Source organism: Rhea pennata, chromosome 3 (genome assembly GCF_028389875.1).
Source record: "Rhea pennata isolate bPtePen1 chromosome 3, bPtePen1.pri, whole genome shotgun sequence".
Lineage (NCBI taxonomy): Eukaryota > Metazoa > Chordata > Aves > Rheiformes > Rheidae > Rhea > Rhea pennata.
The window spans coordinates 42310498-42329462 of record NC_084665.1 but is presented as its reverse complement, the minus strand read 5'-3'; the positions used below and the strand labels follow the sequence as shown (position 1 = coordinate 42329462).

Sequence of the window (18965 nt, the reverse complement as noted above, 5' to 3'; positions counted from 1 at the left end):
CGCCCTATGTCTACCAGTGTAAATAAATGAGCTACCTGGAAGGGCTGCTCTGTTGTTTCCCGAATGTGAGAGAAAAGTGGTGATAATTACAGAGAAAGGAAAAGAATGATACACAAATGAAATTCCATAGCAGCCTCAGTCCTGGCAAACTACATGCAGGTACAATGTCACAGAACTGAGAATGAAAAAATGCACTGTGATCTTCCGCACAATAGGAAAAGACAACACATTTTTTTTAAGTGAAACTTTAAATTACAGACTTCCCACAAAAGTATATCTATTGAAATGACTGTTTCCCCACAATTTGGTTTTTCAGCAGTGTGTCACTTCCCATCAAGTTCTGTCTTCTGTAAGTGACAACTGTAGCAGTCTTATCTCTGTACCTGAGTTTCCAGTCCCTTGCATGATTCATAATAGCTTCTTTGGGCTAAGTACCTAGCAGTGATGTGAATCTTCTTCACTTAGGGCCAATTTAGAGAAATGCTTAAGTACATGCTTTATTTACCCTGTGCATGTTTGTATTAATAGTACTTTCTGTCAGTAGTCCTGTTGATTTCTAATGGGCTTATGTGTCTTCCTGAACACAGATTCTCTCAGCAGCTTAAAAATGAGGAATATTAAAAAAGAGAGAATACAGGAAATAAAAGCAAAGGTATTCAATGTAGTAATAAACTTCCTTTTCACCAGCCAGTATCTGTCAAGGAGAACACAGCATTGTGAATGGAGTTTATGCAGTGAACTATGAGCATCTCTATATGAGTGAAGAGACATCTGAGTTTCTTTCATATATGCTACTGACATCTACCCAACCTACTGTTCTGTTATTCAAAACAGACAATATTAGGAGAGTAAGCAGATGTATTACATTTCCAGGTCCTCCAAAAAACCTGCTGTGTTAAATAAGATTCCTCCCTTCCCCGCCTCCCTGCAAACAAGGCAAGACACACTTTTTCAAGACTTACCGACACAAAGGCTTCTGATTTTGTCTCATTCAGCTGCAGTGTCAGTTTGTTTTGGGTATCATACACTCCATACAGTCTCTTAGACCAACTCGGAGGTATTTTATTCTTGTATTTTAATGAACTATACAGGGCAAATATCCTTTGTAAATCCAGGACCAGGCAACTGCAGTTGTACACGATGATGCCAAGTTCCTTCATCTGCAAAAACAAGGTTTGCATCGTTTGCGGTATTTTGCTGTGCATACAGTCAGCACATAAGACATGCCTGAAGGGTAACTTTCGAAAGTTTACTGTGTGCTCAGAGCTATTACTATCAACTACAAGTACATTCTTAACAACACTACTTTAAAGGCAAGCACAGGAGCTAAATCTGCAAAGTAGGCAAACCTGTAACAGAGTGTATATGTTCAGCGTATCTCCTCAGAACGCCATGTCCTGATAGAAGACAACACACCCTTACAGACACCACATCATAGATGTGATGATAGCTGTTTGTCAGAGGTACCATTTTTTTGTGTGTGTTGCCTGAGATTTACTACTCTTGGCTAGGATGAGGTTTTAAAATTGTGTTTACAATAAGAGCATCCACTTGGCTTGGTGGCATCAGTGCACACAGTGCAATCGGTGACTGTGTCCTACTTCAGAGGCAAATTGTGTTCAGTAAGTTTTGGAAAAGTTGAAATAAATGGATTCTCTTCTAGGAAATTACAGTCTCTATCTGCTGGAGAGGGAATATGATGCTCCAGCTTCAGAGAGAAAGACGGAAAAACTGGACATTTCTTACTGTCAGTAGATAAATCTACTGTAGTATTAAAAACAGCATGGTCCAGTATATAGTGCACCCAGGCAGCAGACAAAAACATTCTATTCTTAACTCTACTATTGCTGTAGTATGGTACCCCAACTAGGGTACCTCAAATTTCTAGGCTTCAGTTTCCTCACATGTAAAAATGGGAATAATGATACTCTTCTTTGAAAAGCACTTTGTAAGCATTCTTGTTCTCGCATATAAAGAATGAGGAGAAATAGCCCAAGTGAATGTAGATATTACAGTACAGTGAATGCTTTAACCTTTTATGGCCACATAGTCTTTCCACTACATTTAACTAAAAACATGTCTCCTGACTATCTTAAATCCTAGTTTGGCAGAGATTTCCCATATCACACGTCTCGGTGCTTATGCTGTAGGTATATTTTCATATAAAAATATATCGTCTGGATTCTTTAATCAAAGTGTATCAGCACTCACAACTCTCTCTCCCTTCCTTTACTTTCTAAAGGCTCAGGAAAGCACCACTGTGGGCACAGATGCTATTGACCACTCATTATCTGCATTTCACACTAGTTCAGCCACCTCCGAAAATAAAGTGAGAAGAAAATCTGTGTGTATCTGTTGGAAAACAATATGCAGGATAAATATTTAAAGGATCCATGCTGTTTTTCTGTAAGCGAGCTCTGTTGGTCGCTATTGTCTCAGAGGACCTAGCACAATGGAGAAAATCAGAACCATATGAACTCTCCAGGATGTCCATCTTTTCAGTGACTCCTTAAAATCCCCTTAGATGGTCTCTCCACAGTCATGTGGGGTAGTTTTTGTAAGGAACATATCTTTTTTAAAAACCCCGGGGAACTCTGTTATCTTAAGAGCTTGTTCCTGCACAATTCTTCTCTGACTGCAGATGAGAAACTGTGCGAGAATGGAAGAATGGGGAGAGGAAGGTAAGTGCTGGATAGAATTGAACCTTCATTCTCATTTTATGATAGGTGAGAGGAGACAACAAATCCCAACACTCCAGTGGGAAAGAAACTTGATAAGTGACAGTTTCCTCAAGTCCTTGAGCTGGAAATCCAACATACATCAGAATAAACAACCATGAACAATTTAATTCCCAAAATAATTCACTAAACTGTTTCAAGCACAGGAATGTCACTTAATAATCTTAATGCCTATATTGGAACATTTCTGCAAGCTTGTTTAAATTAATTCAGAAAAAAGATGGAATTCCTCCATTAGTCTGCACAATCTGTAATTTGTGGATAGTTGGAAAATACTGCTTACTGCACTGCAGCCTTTCATTTTATGGATAAGCCAATAAATATGTTTCTATAATAAATGTAACTTATTCCAAGCAGTGCATAACAACTCAGTCAAACATTTTGTTTAGAATAACTTCCTCCCCTCCCCCTCTCCCCCCAGGTGCTGATATCTTTGAGGACTGTTCTGTATTCACTTTTAGGCTGTCCCTATCCTTTATGCACTTGTTTATCTCCCAAAATTTTAAACTAAACATTATCTCTGTTTTCACTGTGTGCTGCCAATGCTGCTCTCTTAATTGTCAGGCATGTCATTGCAACGGACTTACTAATGGTATTCTGCAACATGCATCTGCATAATGTGGTTTAATCAGCTTTTCATGGCTGTTAGTAGATTCTGTCATAATTACGTGGTTACAGTTTTCCTTTCATTTATCAGTCCTTTATTACTATTCCACTCTATCCCTTCCATTAAAAGTAAAGATAAAACAGTGTCCTGACAGCACACCAGAGCCTGCCAGGCCTGCATCCCTGAGAACAACCCACCTTTGAAGAGGAACGCTTGCAGCCCCTTGCCTTCCTGTCTATGAACTAAGAGACTGCCCTTCTGTGCACGTGCTTCCTTGTAAGGAGGAAGCCTGTGGCACTCATAACCTTTTAAGTGCAATTTTTACAGATCCCCACATAGTCTAATTGTAAAATGAAACATCAGCTGTTGCCTGACCACCAGGCTCTCCCCATGAGCAAAGTCTGCCCAGGGACCTGTCAGTGCTCCCAGGAACTGTCAGCACCTCCTGCAGGAAGCGGCAGTCAGCAGTAGCCACTGTGGTGCCCTGCAAAGGCCCGTGAACGACCCAGTCATCCCCATCAGACTCCAACTGCAGACTGGAACGAAGCCATTTCCACAGATGTATTTACGGCGCAGTAACAAACGCTGGCTTCTCACGGTGGTGCATCTTGCAGTCGGCTTCTTTGTTGGAGACAAGCACTGATCAAAGCTTTCCCTGCTTCTGAAGCCCTGATAAAAGCTCTTGCCTATGTGCATTCTCTGGTACACGATGCAGACTGGTTTCCTCTCTGGGAAACCAAAAATCCTCTTTACCCAGCTGCCTATTTTCATTGAGCTTTTATGAACTTAAGTTCAAAATTGCTTGAACTTGGAAAGTAGATTCAAAGTTACTGGAGGAAGGCAGACAGGGACTCACATGTTTATGGTACAGACCTCATTTCCGCAAAAAGCAGGTTAGACATCAGTCTGTTACCTCATTATGGCCTGGTTTATGTATAAGTCACCTTGAAATGAAAACAATACAAATAATCCATAATTGCACTCAATAAACCATCAGCCTCCTACTTTCCTGCAAAACAGCTCTAGTAGGTTTGGTGACCTTTCAGAAGCATCTTCCCCACTGAGCTTGTTTTGATTCCCATACTCTGAGGTGAGGAGAGACTGCTCTTTTTTCCAATTAATTACAAAGCCCATCATCCTGAAGGCACTTCAGAGAGTGGGCAGCAAGGATGTGCTAGTGACAGATTTAGTATGAAGCAGTATGTCATCTAGATAAGGGAAAAGACTCTCTCTTCAGTTCAAGAGCTGCTGTTATTACAGACTTTTTTCTTTTTAAAAAGTCTCAGAGGAGAGACAGAAAAAGTAGATTTATATTGAAAGAATCAAAATCTGAGTATTGCTCCCTGACTTGCAATGACTGAAACCTGCAGCAAAGCATCATCTGAGATACCTGTCATAGTAAAATCCTTTAGGGCAAGAGCTCATAAGGCAAGGAAAGTATTTTTTCATACTGTGTTTTAAAAGTGACTTACACAGTAACGAAAACATCACGGGGGAAAAAAATAGAGTGAAGAAGGTCTCAAAGAAGACATAAAAACCTTAATAAAACTAGAGGAAGATAAATCTGAAATGAAAGTAAGAGCCACAAATATGACTGCTGCACAACAGAATCAGAATATTCCGAGGTGAAAATCAGTTGCTTGTGAGTGACATTTTCAGAGTTTGCCGTGGGGGGCTGGCAAGAGGAACAGTCTTCTGGATAGAAAATTTCATGTCCTGTCATGAACAGTATTTTTACCCTCCTCTATGTGAAGAGCCACCATCAGCAATCTTTTCAAAGAACGGAAGCTTTTTGCTTATTCTGTGCAGAACAATTTACGTTTGTGCAAAGCAGCTATCAATGGCCACCAGACGGACCTCTGTCTTTCCTGCCAGTAACTGCTTTCTTAAACCAGCAGAGAAGTAAATGATTATACAAGACCCAGGAAACAGTCCACTGTACAAAGATAAATGATGTTCAAACTTAGAAATCAGTTAAACTGCAAAAAAAATAATAAATATAGCCTAGATAAGATACTGATTTTTACAATGAGGAGGAATTCTTTTCTAGACTTGAAAAAGAGCAGGATTTCACTAAAGGAAATTTCTACTGATTCTCTCTTGTACATTAGTAGACATCGCACAAGCAATGAGAAAAACAAGAACCTAAAAAGTATGGATTGTCAACACAAAAATTTATAAACTTCAAAAACTGAGAAGTAATATTACTAAGACTTTTCAAATACATTTGGACCATAGGTTAGAGAGGTATATGTTGTATCCTTATCCTGCACTTTACAGACTAGGCAGTGCATCTCATATTTACCTTTAGATATATCTTAACCACAAACCCCACTGGGTAGGCAAGATACTACTTGACCTACATAACAGCAGCACACCTCTTGGGCTCACAGCTTGTGATACGTGAATTGTGGTAGATGTAGCTGGAGGCTTTAGAAAATTCCTTAATTTCTTAAAAAAAAGAAATCTCCTTTCCGCTGAGGACACCAGCAGGGAACAGACCTGAGGAGGGTAAAAGCACTTCCCGGCGCAGTGCTTCGATGGCCTCATTGGAGCAGCCTTGAGGGTAACGGGATTACAGGAGTAACGCTCATCGCAAAGTCATCAAGCTACTGAGCTGCACGTGCACAGCCGTCGTTTTGATGAGAAACACCAAAAGGCCGAAGGCTGCAGCGCTACCTCAGTTCCTCTCCTGCACAGCGCACACGGGTTTTAGAGCACCCCAAGACCTCGGCTAGCACTTCGCCACGAGCTGCAGCTCGCTGCGTGGAGCTGGGGCCAAATGCTCGCCCTCTCGGCGCTTGGCCACTAGCGCAGTGCAGGGGCTTCACGGTGTTGTGAAAAAGCTATGCTATGTGAAAAACAAAAGCTATGTGAAAAACAATATAAATTAACCTGCAAGGACCCTAATAATTCCCCTTGCCGCAGAAGGTTGCAGTACCACGCACTAAAGCCACGCATTGAATGAGGAAAAGCCAGATACTGAATAGATACGGAACTGATGCAACAGGAGGGCATGTTGCATAGCCGGGGAAGCAGAGATCACAGAGTCGCAGCACGGTTGGGATGCCTCGGTACCTCTGGAGATCATCCAGTCCAACCTCCCTCCTTGAGGTAAGCGTGTGTGGGGAAATCTTGTGGAAAAACAAATACGATCATATTAAATAAAGACTATCACAGTAACTATCCAGGAGGTAGGTTAACGTTATATTGACCTCTTAATTCGGGCTATTCCTCACTTTGGCAACTTTGTTAGTAGCTTTTATTTTTTTATTTTATTTTTTTGGTTTGGCTACAAAAAATCTTTAGAGTTTTGAGTAATTTTATGTATTTTTAGAAAGAAAACTAGAAACATAATGACAGATAAAGAGATGAAGAGATATACTGACACACACACAAACACACACTCTGTCAGGCATATATTTCAACTGCAGCTGACACCAATTCCAGGTTGCATTTTCTGGTAACCCACTACTCTCCCCAGATTGTCCTTTTCTGAGTGGATCCTGGGAAGGGATAGGGACACTTCCCCTGCGGGCTGTTTCATGATGGCCAAGGAATGGGGGGATGCAGCACCCTGTGTCCCCTCCGGACAGTGCCGGGTACTGTGTCCTTGTGGGCACCCGAGTGCCCCCGGTTACTCTCCCCATGTTACTCTCTTTGCTCCTGGCCTGATCCAGTTTTTGCTCCTTAGTTTCTCACGTCAATGAGGAGTGCGTGGCTGCCTGGCCCAGCCAGCAGTCACTTCACGTTGCTGTATGTTCCTTGCTATGACACTCAGCTCTTCGAATTGATCAGCTTTCTGTTTCTCAGTGCATTCACCTTCCCCCACAAACACTGCTGTCGCCTAAGGTCAAAGGGCCTTGTTTCCATCATCTTGGTTTTAAGTGATTTGAAGATAACTGTCTGGCAGGCAGAATTTCTACTGAAAAAAAAAATAAATAAATAAAGAGAATCCCTCCTACTTGACATCAGAATACATTCTCAACCAGTGCTGAAAACTTGATCCCATCACAGAAAATGGAAAACTATCATTCAAGCCACAGTGCTGAAAATAAACCTGAACATGTGATGAGAGAGGTAACACATTCGACACATAGTGCACATAGCACTTGCACTGAATGTCACTTAAGCATCCAAAGATAGTCAGTATAAAGCCAAGACGCACTTTCAGTAAAAGAACAGAAGGGAATGACTGGACTGGCCGTGCCCCATCATGGGAACTGATCAATTACATTTGGCTTGGCAGCTGCTATCAGTCCACGGTTCTTTAATTCTCACCCTCAGAAAGTACATTCGATAGATTGCAGTAAGTGGTTCTTGCAGAATAAAAGTCCCAAGGAAGCCACAACTTAGTACGTTTTTATTACCTAGTAGTAAAAAGCTGTCGCAATAAGGAACAGCAAATATTCTAAGGGTTGATAGTTTTTTTGTCCCATTTCCTTCTCTGCTGGTCCATAGGTCAAGAACAACAAAACTGCACAGCGATGCTCTACTGGTTTCCAATTCACCTTAGATTCAATAGACAGACCTGCCATTATTTTGCATGGCACCCTGATCTTAAGAGAACTGTAACAAAAGTATGTATTGCCTCTCAGCAGGTCTTACTATTTTAGGGCTTCTTAATTAACACAACACAAAGGAACAAAAAGTAAGATGCAGCATTTAGCTTCTGCTGAAAGATACTGCCACAGAGATGCAACACAAGCTAGACACGCACACAGAAGTGGGGCTTTCTGTAGAATAGCATCGTTGGAAAAGCACTTTGTAGGGAGGAGGTAGCCATCCATCTTTAAAACAGAAGCACAGCAATCTCTAGTGTCCTTACTAATTAGGAAATAACCTCATCACCTGACTTTATTTTTCAACTTGCTCTGCTCCACTAATATGGAAAACTCTGCAAAAATCAAATATATCTGTAAAAACGTTTTAAACCATAGATGACTCTGTGCTGATGTTCATGCAGAACCTAACAGAGCATTAACAGTACAAGCTCGGGTTTGGTTACTGCTGTTGATGGTGCTCACTAATAAAGCAAGCATGATGCATCGCTGCTGTCAGAGCAAGCCAGAAGGCAGAACTGAGTCAGTTAAGAATTCCTTGCTCTATATCAGCATAATTAATATCACTTGGCATAATCACAGCCTAATTTATCATTTACAAATGACTTTTCAGTTTACAGTTTCATTACCCCCTCAGAGCAAGCACAAGTGTTACTTCAATTTTCTCTTTAGAGAAAAAGGAAACTTGGAACTGCAAGGAACCATTTCCCAGGATCATGTTTGATTTATTTCTTGTTTCACTGTGAATTTTAATTTGATTCTGTTTCTCTTTTCAAACACAGTTTCTGTTCCTTATATCAGAGAAAAGGGCTGCTTGTAAAGACAAGGAACATGCTGTGCTGGCCTCCATTTCACTGCTAGCAAGCCCCATCACATTTACAGTACCAATGTCACTTATTAAACAATTCACTCTATCCACAGAATGGCAAAAGAAACTAAAAAGTGATCTGAAGGAGCTTGTTGGCTTCTGCAAAGCCCTGCAATCTCCTTTGACACAGGCAGACGCAGATATCCCGCTGCCTGCTCGTTCCCTCTCTCCTGCAGCGCAGCCCAGTGCACGGGGCTGCGTGACCTTATGTCCTCCTCCTCAGTTGGAGCCCAAGGCACGCGCTCTCAGCACTGGTTTTCCACATCCTAAATAAAGCTGCAAGGGGCAGCCTTCACACGTCCATACACCTTTCCCAAGCAATGATAAATAACTTGCCATAGGCAGTTCCATACAAACATCAATGATCTCACTGTTTTGGTGAAGTTAAGAAAGGCAACTGCATCATGACTTCCAAACTAGGCCCTGATGTTTATGAAGACAATATCAAAACCTGAAAAGGTTTGGAGATGCCATTAATTCTGCACATTGATATGGAAGGAACATTTTGTCAGAATATATTTTGTTCTGCTTGATGACTTAGGTATATAGAAAGATGAGATTTTATGTTGAACTGCAGACCTATTATTCCTTTCACAGAGTGATTGAAATGATTGTCCTTCCTTGCCCTGACTCATGGAGATTTATGGCATTTTCCTTCTGCCTGATTTACTACATCTTTTGCACAGGACAATACTAAATACATTTTTCCCTAGAATAATTCTATTGTTACAGGGGGAGGCTGCTGGGTTGCTGCATTTGGAAGCCTTGTTGGAGCTGAGGCAGTTTTGAATGATCTCTATCTAGAAGGGAACTATGATCAGTGCAATGTCAAATGCATGTGTGCACGGGAGCCACTGGCATATACTGGGAATACACTTTCATGATTATTTTAATGCTGTTATTTTAAGTGTTTAGTTGAACAAGACTCATCTGATGGGATATGCTAATAGCTAAATCCCTGTGAGAGGAATCTGCCTCCATTTATTAACATCACTGACCAAGATTAGTTGCTATCAAGTTCTTATGGGAGATGACAGAATAGACTGTGGTGCGGTAGCTCCCTCGCAGAGGTCCAGCTGGGTTTTAATGAGCAAGTTCTCTTTCTGTGCAACATAAATCCCATTCTTGGGAAAGCAGTGGATTTACTGCTTTTCTTGCACCCATATAAGATCACCTATTACTCAAGACTACCACCAGCTGTTGAGCTTGATGCTGCCACCACTGGATCAGAGTGCATGGCCTGTGGGAGTATGTAGGAGAATCAGAATCATTGTGATAGCCCACAGGTCTTAAGACCTATGACTCCACAGGCATGTCTGTCCCTCATTGCCAAACTCCAGCAGCAACTTCCCGTGAGCCTGCTGCTGGCCTGAAGTGCAGCAGCAGCATGGCTGCAGAGATGAGCATAAACCTGCTGCCTGCCCCCACCTCACACGGGCTGTCTGCAAACCAGCTCCAGTTCAGAACCATAAAAATGTTTTAGTGCCGCATCTGCATTAGTATGTATTGCCTCTCAGCAGGTCTTACTATTTTAGGGCTTCTTAATTAACACAACACAAAGGAAGCTACAGCACTTACACTTGTAAGTGTGTTTGGTCAGGGGACTTTTAAATTCAGATTTGAGCACTCTGTTCTTCTGCTGGCTGCAGACATACCTTACAGAATTTGGCCTGTAAATCATCCTCATCACCATGACTGATGCCCCTGACTTTTTTTTAAAGGCAAGGATACTGCCAAGTGCAGTATTCATGCTGCAGTTTCTGGGACATTCCCCAAATCAATTTACACTCATTTCTATAGCTTCTCTTAGGCTACTAAGTCTTATTTCTAGAGTATGAACTCCTACCAACACTTCTCAGCAGTGATATCTGGTAACAACACTGCCTGTCTTTAAAGCCTTCTCTAGTTTTTCACACATTTATCTGGATTATGTTGTATTTTCTGTGCTACACGTACAGGGTATATTCTGCCACTGAATTCCTGCAAGTCTCCAGTTCCCTAAACATGTCAAAAACCCATCCAAAACATGAGTCTGATAATCTTAATGCACAGATATTATTTGTCAAGTATCTAAGGGACCACCGTCATGGTGGACCTGAACCAGAGAAACTCTCTTTGCAACATCCTTTATGCCATTTAATTATTTGAAGGGGTAGTGGTGACATGGACAAGTATTAAAAGCCAGCAAATTATTATAAAGCTGTTTTTCTTAGAGAAAGAATCTTTCCCTTTTTCACTGGACTGTGAAGATCCAATTACATTAATATTGTATGCTGTTCTAGAAAGAAATGAGCTTATATGTTCAAATGGGTATTCCATCATTTTATTCTGCAGGTTCATTATTTATTGATTTAAGCAATTTATTATTAATTGCTCCAGTGGTAGGTAAACCTGTTCTAAACCTGTTCTACAAAACTCTCACAACACATGAAAAAAAACTGTGATGAGAAGAAAATAGGGGCATCCAATTTCAGAGGTCAGAGAGAGAGCAGTGAGCATACTCCGACAGTCAACTGGAACCAGACAAAAATATGCAGCCAGCTGTGGTTTGTCCTCTCTTACACTGAATGCGAACACATAATGTAGATGAAGCGCGTGAGAATGGCACCCAGCAGCAGGAGAGGAGAGAAAGGGCTGTGACAAATGGGAATGCCTAATGCCTTGCAAGTGGGAACGGGCTCTGCCTCTGGAGAAATCAGCAAACCTGGGGAGGCATGAGAAGTCTTTTTGGCTCCAAAAGCAGGGAAAATGTGCAGTCTCATACAGTCTTCACTCCATCACAAAACCAGAAACCCCACAGGAGTAAGGAAGAACTGAGGCCGCTGCCAGGCAATAATGGAGATGCATGCAAAACAAGTGCAGCAGCCACTTTACCCTACTTTAACTATCCTTCTGCCCACTAGCAATGCTAGTAAGAGGCAAAACATCACAGAGCTTCACTGAGATTCATCTGTAAATACTGGATGGTCAGAAAATAGATTTCAAGAAGAGTAAGCCCAATAGACAATGCTAACTTTGTCCTGATTTACTGGCTGTAACACAGTGTGGCCCATCTCAGTTAAAAGAATAAAACATCAGATTTCCAAAAATACAACTCCCTGGCATGATAAATGGACACTGAATTCTGCACTTTCCAAGAGTAACATCCAACCACACCCTCTCCACATATATGCTTGAAGATTAGGGCTGCATCTTTATGTTATCTTTATAAAATCAGGTAGTTCTGAAAATAATGCTTTTGAAATCAATGAGATCAGCAGCATGAGCATTTTCAGATTCCATCATATAACTAATAATATTATATAACTAATAATGTATCACAATATATCACATAATAACATATCCCACAGAACCTAAATACAATACAAAGGCATTCTGTTGCATGCTTCAATAGTTTCAGTGTAAGTGCTAAAATTTATCCATCTGACCTCGCTTGAACCTTGCCGGATGACCAAGCCGAAACAGCCTTGTTTCATGTTACAGGGCACTTAAGATTATGCTCAGTTTAGTAATAGTGATATGCTACGAAACAGTTCTGAGACAGGAAGAAAATTAAGCAAATTACTGCTTAAGGTGATCATGGCTGGCAACAGTCTAAAATCCATATTAGGGATATAACTGTAGTTCATACTAGAACAACATTATATCAAAAGGAGACTCTCAGTGTAACTTTCGCTTGAGTAAGAAAGTGTAATTCCACTAAATGTGAAATACTCTTATCTCGAAAGGGCCAGATGCACCATTTCATAACTCTGAGAGGCTCATTTAGATAAAAGAAGTTCAAATAAAGAACGATTGATTATAGTGTGCTTTTCACTTTATGCAGTTCTGTAAAGATAAGATGCAACTCTCATTAACAGAAATTGCAAATATCCTGTCTCAGTGATCAACTTGGAGAGCTGGCTCCACTATAGCAAGACTTTGGGAAAGCAGGAAAAAAATGGGATCATCATGATGTATTTAAGCTGTATAGCAGCCCCGTGTTTATGACACATTGTTTTACGGGAGGATAATTTAGGTCACATAAACAAACAGAAACGACAGCTTTGCAGGATATAGATTAAGGAAAAGGTTTATTCAGAGCTGCCAGAAGACCGGGAGGACAAAAAGACAACCATGGATCATATTTGCTCTAGGCAGCACTCCAGAGCTTCTAGAATTTTGGGAAAGTTTTGATTCAGATCTGTAGTCCCAGAAATGGGGGCTGAGAGAAAAAAGGAATAATCTGAGTGGTACTGCTCACCAAGTGCTGCCTTTGAGCTGTGACAAAAATATTCCTCCACATGCATCTTCTTAAATATTTGAGATGAGACTGTTGAGAAAGGGCTATGTGGATTGCTCCCTACAGATACCACCTTCTCTGAGATACCTACAATCCCTAACTGCCCTTTTAGATGCAGCTATCAATACCTGGAAACATCACGCTCATCTCCCGAATTTTACCATCTTGAAGACAGCAGGAATAAAAAGAGGTTAGGTTTTCTCAGAGTCCACCTGTCACTGGTACTTTGAAACAAGAGGAGGACAGGGAGGTAGAGAAGAATTCTACCTTCTGCTTTTGTCTACTTTTTGTGGCGTTACAAGCAGGAGAGCCTGGACAACAAAATTAAAAGCCCCGGGATCTCTCTATCCAATTCTGACCTGTCTCCAGTGCTAACAGTGCAGCCAAGCAGCAACACTCCAAGGAATCCTGAAGCCTTTCTGCTGCAAGTTCTAGTATAGATGAGTCCAAGAAACATAACAAAAAATAATCCATATTGAACATAACGAAATTTAATTCATATTAAAACAAAAAAAAATTGCTTAACTGTTTTTTACTTAAAATCTGCATGCACAAAAAGTACATCTCAAGAGTTTTTTTGCTCCAGTAACTGAAACTTTCTTAACTCCATAAAATTGAGAATCCAAAGCTTCATAATACAATATACTTTTACTTTAAGTACACAGTGGATTGTTCTTGTTTATCTTTAAAAAGCATAACTTTGCTTATCTACTCTGTTTACAGAGGCTTAATAAACATTTTCAGAATAAATAAAAGAAACTCATAGCTATATAACATCTCACAGCTCATTTCACTGTAGATTCATCAGATTCATCAATTTAATTAACAAAATAATCAGATAGCTTCCTTACTTTTTATATTTAAATGTAATTAATTCCTAATTGCTATAACTTGTACATACTGTAAGAATCAGTCCTAAAGAGATGTTAAGTATATTTTATGCAATTAAAATAAAATAAAACAGAAGTAGGAGTTTCTCATTCCTGCATTGTCATACATCTTTCTCTCTTAAATAATTTGCCCCCCCCTTTTTTTAGATGTATCAAGTAAAAAACTAACTCCTAACATAAAACACATCACTGGTGCCCAGCTGATATTGTTGGAAGAATTTTTCAAATTTTCTAATTACCTTAATTTATGTAGATACAATCAGCAGCTCCTAACTTGTAACTACACTGGGATGAGTGCAGGATGAAGAAACTGCCTGAAAATGAAGTATCAGTGCTTAGCAGTCCTGCCAGATACCTACCCATCACAGGAGACATTTTAGAAAGTGCCCCAAGGCACTGCTGAGAGGCAGTGAGAACAAAACATTGATCCTGTGCAACAGAGATGATTAGATTAACTTTTGTTATTCAAAACACTGTCTGACCTCAATTCCTGAAAGAAGCAAGGTCAAAGAACTGCTATGCATAAGTCTAATTTACCAAGAATTAATACTTCTTCATAAATATATTGGTGAACACAACAGGTCTTTTTTTTTTCAGTCCTCCTGATGGATTTTTGAAACAAAGGGAAATCAAATGCCCTTCTGAAATCTTACTTCGTACTGGCGACAGATAACACAAGCAATCCAACCGGGATACAGGTAAGTGTGGGTGGGGAAGACAGCAAAGTCTTTGAGTTGCTTTGTCTTCTTTATAACATACCTTAGCACATATTTCTCTAAAGGCCACCACCTCCAGCGGGCTCTGGTACCCAGGGATCCCCCCTGCCTGGCCGGTGGAGCCCAGTCCAGCGCCCCTTGGGACCCAGGGTCTCTCTGACCCAGCTGATGGGTGCATCTGCTACTCTCCGATTTGTCATGGCAACCCTGAGGCAAGGCTGAGCAGGTATCCCAGAAACATACACACACACCTTTTATCCGTACTTACGTTTTACTCTATAAAATGTAAGTACAGGTAGCCAAGTCCCCTTCCTCCTCTCTAGCTAGCAGAGGACCCTCTCTCCCCCCAGCTGCTGGCACCACAGCTATGTGGGCCACCATTGCCCGAGGTCTGGCTCCAGCTTACTGGTCTGGATTCACTCCTGGCACTTATGTCTGATAGTGCTCACATGCAGGACTGAGTGAGATACACAGGAAAACAGTTAAGAAAGGATTTAATAAGAAGCTAGGCTGGACCACAGTGATCAGCCACAGGGCTTGCTCACACAAGTGTACTGACCAGCATCTGCTTGCATGCCACCAACCTTTTTTATACCCCCGCTCTTCTCCATTCACCCCTGCTTCTCCCCTCTCGTTCCTACTCCCTAAGTATTCCTAGGAAAGTTTCACGTAGTCCCATGAGCCCAAAATCCTCCCAGTCATCTTCGTTGTTTCCCCCTTTGCTTACTATGCCTTTTGCACTGAAAAGGCCCTTGATCATATAACCTTAATATGAGGCAGACTCTCTCAGTCTAGCTGTTAGCATTCACAGTTTAAGCTATTTTTTCACCTGTGACACAAGCGTATTTAATATGTGCCTGATTCCATTTCCAGTGAAGACAATCGGATTAATTTTACTTGTTTCAATCATTTTTTGTAATAGAATTTTCCATGGGCTGATTATTTATTGCACATAAATGCATTTTGCTGAAATGGTTCAGCTAATGTATTACAGTTGTTTGCCCACTAGATGCAATTATTCATCTGCGTGAACAATAGAACTTTCCAAAAAATGTTGTTAGTATGAAGGGTTCCGGCAGTGTATTTTGAGCTGATTAAACGTTCTGTTTGGACTCCAAACCTTATGCTTCTTAATAGAATTAATACGCAAAATGTATTTTTAAGTTTCACTGGAACTCTTGAGAGTAGATGTGGAACAAAAGGCAAACGTGGCATGTTTCTGTTATATCGTGTTGTGCGTTAATGTTATGGATGGTAACAATTCTTAGACAATCATTTTCTTTTATTTAGGTGCATTAACATTTACCTGGTCAAGGAACTGGGAAACTGGAATAAAGCACCATTACTACCACCTACTAATTCAAATAACAGGCAGCAGTTCAGCAGTAGGTGTACCTAATCTGATGCATGTTTGACTGAATCCTTATTCAGCCAAACATTTTAGCATAGATGCTTGCCTTTTGCTGAGTAAGAGTGGACTTAAGCACGTCATAAACCTAAATATGTACTTGAGCAGACTGCCCAGCAGCTATGGCCCAAAAATACTTCTTGGCTTGTTCGATGGCCTGCTCAGTAGGTGAGAACCAATGCTGGGAAAATACTTCATCACGTGCATGCGTTGTATGTGTGGGCCTTAGTCAATGCATGTCAGGAAAGCAGAAAGGGGAAGTTGTAAAGCTGATTGCACAGATCACCTACATGAAATAGAAACTTGAAAATGTGGTTTATAATCTTACCTTCATCCTTTTCCTCTTCTCATCCCCCCTAAATCACACTTTGAAGTTAAGGAAGATTGTCGCATCACAGAGAATGAGGGATCACCTTTCTAAAAGTCTTTCACTGAGCTGGTAAACTTGAAAATACACTAAGAGGATCTTACAACAGGCAATTCAAAAGGCATTTTTGGATTCCAAAACTATTCACGACAACCAGCGGAGATATCAGAGTTGCTAAGAATATAATTAAACTAGTTACAAAAAAGCAAAACAGAAAGACCTTGGAAGACTCATAATTCTTTATACACAATTTTTTCACCATCTTACCAGTTTACAAAAATTTACCAAAAAGAAACTAGATCAATAGAAAGACTATTTTACTGCTATACTTACACACAGAATACTTCACTGAATTACCTATGAAAGAGGTAGAAACCTTGGCTGTTCTGGTCCTGAGAAGATGATGACAAAAGAAACATGCATTGAAAGCCATTACTGTAAAAGGAGACCAGAAAACTTTTAAGGAAACCATCATTACTAGTGTAACAAGTTTATATTCCTATTCAGAAAGAATGATTCAAAGGAGTAAAATTAAAAAAACCCCACAAAATTATTAGAAAAATGGTGAAAACAAAACTACACCCTCAGTTAGGTTTTGAAAAAAGAAAGAAAAAATCCAACACATCACCTGTTCAAAGAACTGCAGAAGGCATATTTACGAGGCATAAGAAAAAAATTTGAAGAAGTATAAAGGGAAAAATAATCACAGGAGCTCATTGATAAGGCGCTAGTGTGGCAAGCTCCTAGGCAAAACTTTCTAGTTAAGCATGTTCATAACTGTTGCTGCCAAATCTGAGCTTGAAGTAGAAGAGAGAGAAAGGGAGAAACCAGCAGCTATTTGGGATTGGTAAAGCCTTTAACAAACTCTGAAAACATCCCTGAAACTAGAAAGTAAAGGACTCATTTAAAAATAAATAAATAAATAAATAAACACCCTTCCTTTAAAATCTCTGCACTGCTGGATCAAAATCATCTTTGGGCACAAAGACATTAAAGAAATTTACCGCAATAATGAAAATCACTGCAGAATATTGTTGAAAGGGCTCTGCCAACCGTGCGTGGTTACACATGGGAACAGCGGTCCAGCCGCCGGCGGGCACTGGCGCTTTCTGACAGCAGGGAAGGGGCAGCAAACCTTTCCATGCCCTGAGGACAGCGTCCCCCGGCCACCACGGACGCCTTTGCCCATCTTTGCCGGCTCCGCGTCCTTCTCGCGCGCCGGCTTTCAACCTCGCCGCTCCCTTCCACAGCTCCCCGTTTCCAGCCCAAGCGACCACGTCCCTTCGGACGCAGACCAGAAAAGCCTGGGGAACGCAGCACCGCGCGCAGGGAAGGACCCTCTGGAGACCTGCCGCTGAGTTATAAGGACTGCCCGCTGAGCGTGCGTGATGGGGGATTTCTCAGTGGAGTCTGCAATATTTGCTACATATTGATAACACCAGGAAAAAAAAAAAATCCCCAGCACAAAGTCTAGACATGTTAAAAGAAAAGATCCAAATCTTTCACTGTGAATGAAAAAGAAAAAAAAAAACTATTTTTTGTTAAAGCCATTTTTCAGAGTGGCTAAATAATATCTTTCATTCATCTGTGGAGTTTGATTTCAGACCAAAGCAGATAGCCAGCATAGACCATTTCAGTTAAAATGATTAGAGTTTTGGAAAAGTTGCAAACAACTTGAAATACAACTTTGCAATGAGAAGTGCTGGGTAAACTTAGTGATAGATTGTGCAACCAGCCTCATCCATAATTTTGGAGCTGAGATTGTCTAGTACTAAAACTTTGATGATGAAAGTGCAAAGATATATGCAACTTTAAAGGTTATTCCCTAAGTAACATGTGCAGCATACAAAAATCTCTCTTCTCCGTGCAGAAAATCTGCTTTTAAAGGAAATGCCAGTATCGCTTCTTGTCAGGGATCACAAGTCAAGAAAATGGCCACAAAACTCAGTAAGCCTTGTATGAGATTGACTTCTGGCGTCCAGCTTATTAATGCATATAAGAACTCCCCACAGAGACTGTAAAAACAAATTTGATACCCTAGTACATATAACATCCTGATGCTGTTTTCAGAGAAGCTGTAAGCAGTTATATTATTATTTCAGCTTTAGACTCAGGCTCCCAAGAGAAGAATGATGCTAACATTTTTTCTTTTCTTTTTTTTTCCCACAAGGACAAAATAGCAATAAAATCCAGTTATATCTACCATAGCAACCTTGCATAAATCTCCTATACTATGCTGAGCTGCTATACATTAAACGCCCTGAGCATTGATGTCACGCATAAATATTTCTGCATCTTGAGGCTCTAGCAGGCAAGAGATGAGAAGGGTAAAGGCTCTGGGACTATAGCCCAAGGTGGGTATTTGCCAGTGTACAGGGACTTTTTGTTCAGCTTTGCAAAGCTATGAAACCGCTGGGGTTTTGCTTTGATCTGTTTTTAACTGAGGCAGTGAAATAAAGGAGTCTGGCTCCTTTCCCAGCTCTGCCACAGATTACCTGTGCAACCTTTGCCTAGTAATTTTTTCTGA

General features: G+C 40.7%; 1 protein-coding gene across 1 annotated transcript in view; it reads right to left on the bottom strand.

Annotated features, from left to right (window-relative positions):
- PLD5 (phospholipase D family member 5) overlaps window positions 1-18965 on the bottom strand; it is a 173755-nt gene that overhangs the window by 14091 nt on the left and 140699 nt on the right. Inside the window, 1 exon segment of the mRNA XM_062573640.1 lies at window positions 963-1160. Within this exon segment, the coding sequence (XP_062429624.1) occupies window positions 963-1160 (198 nt within the window).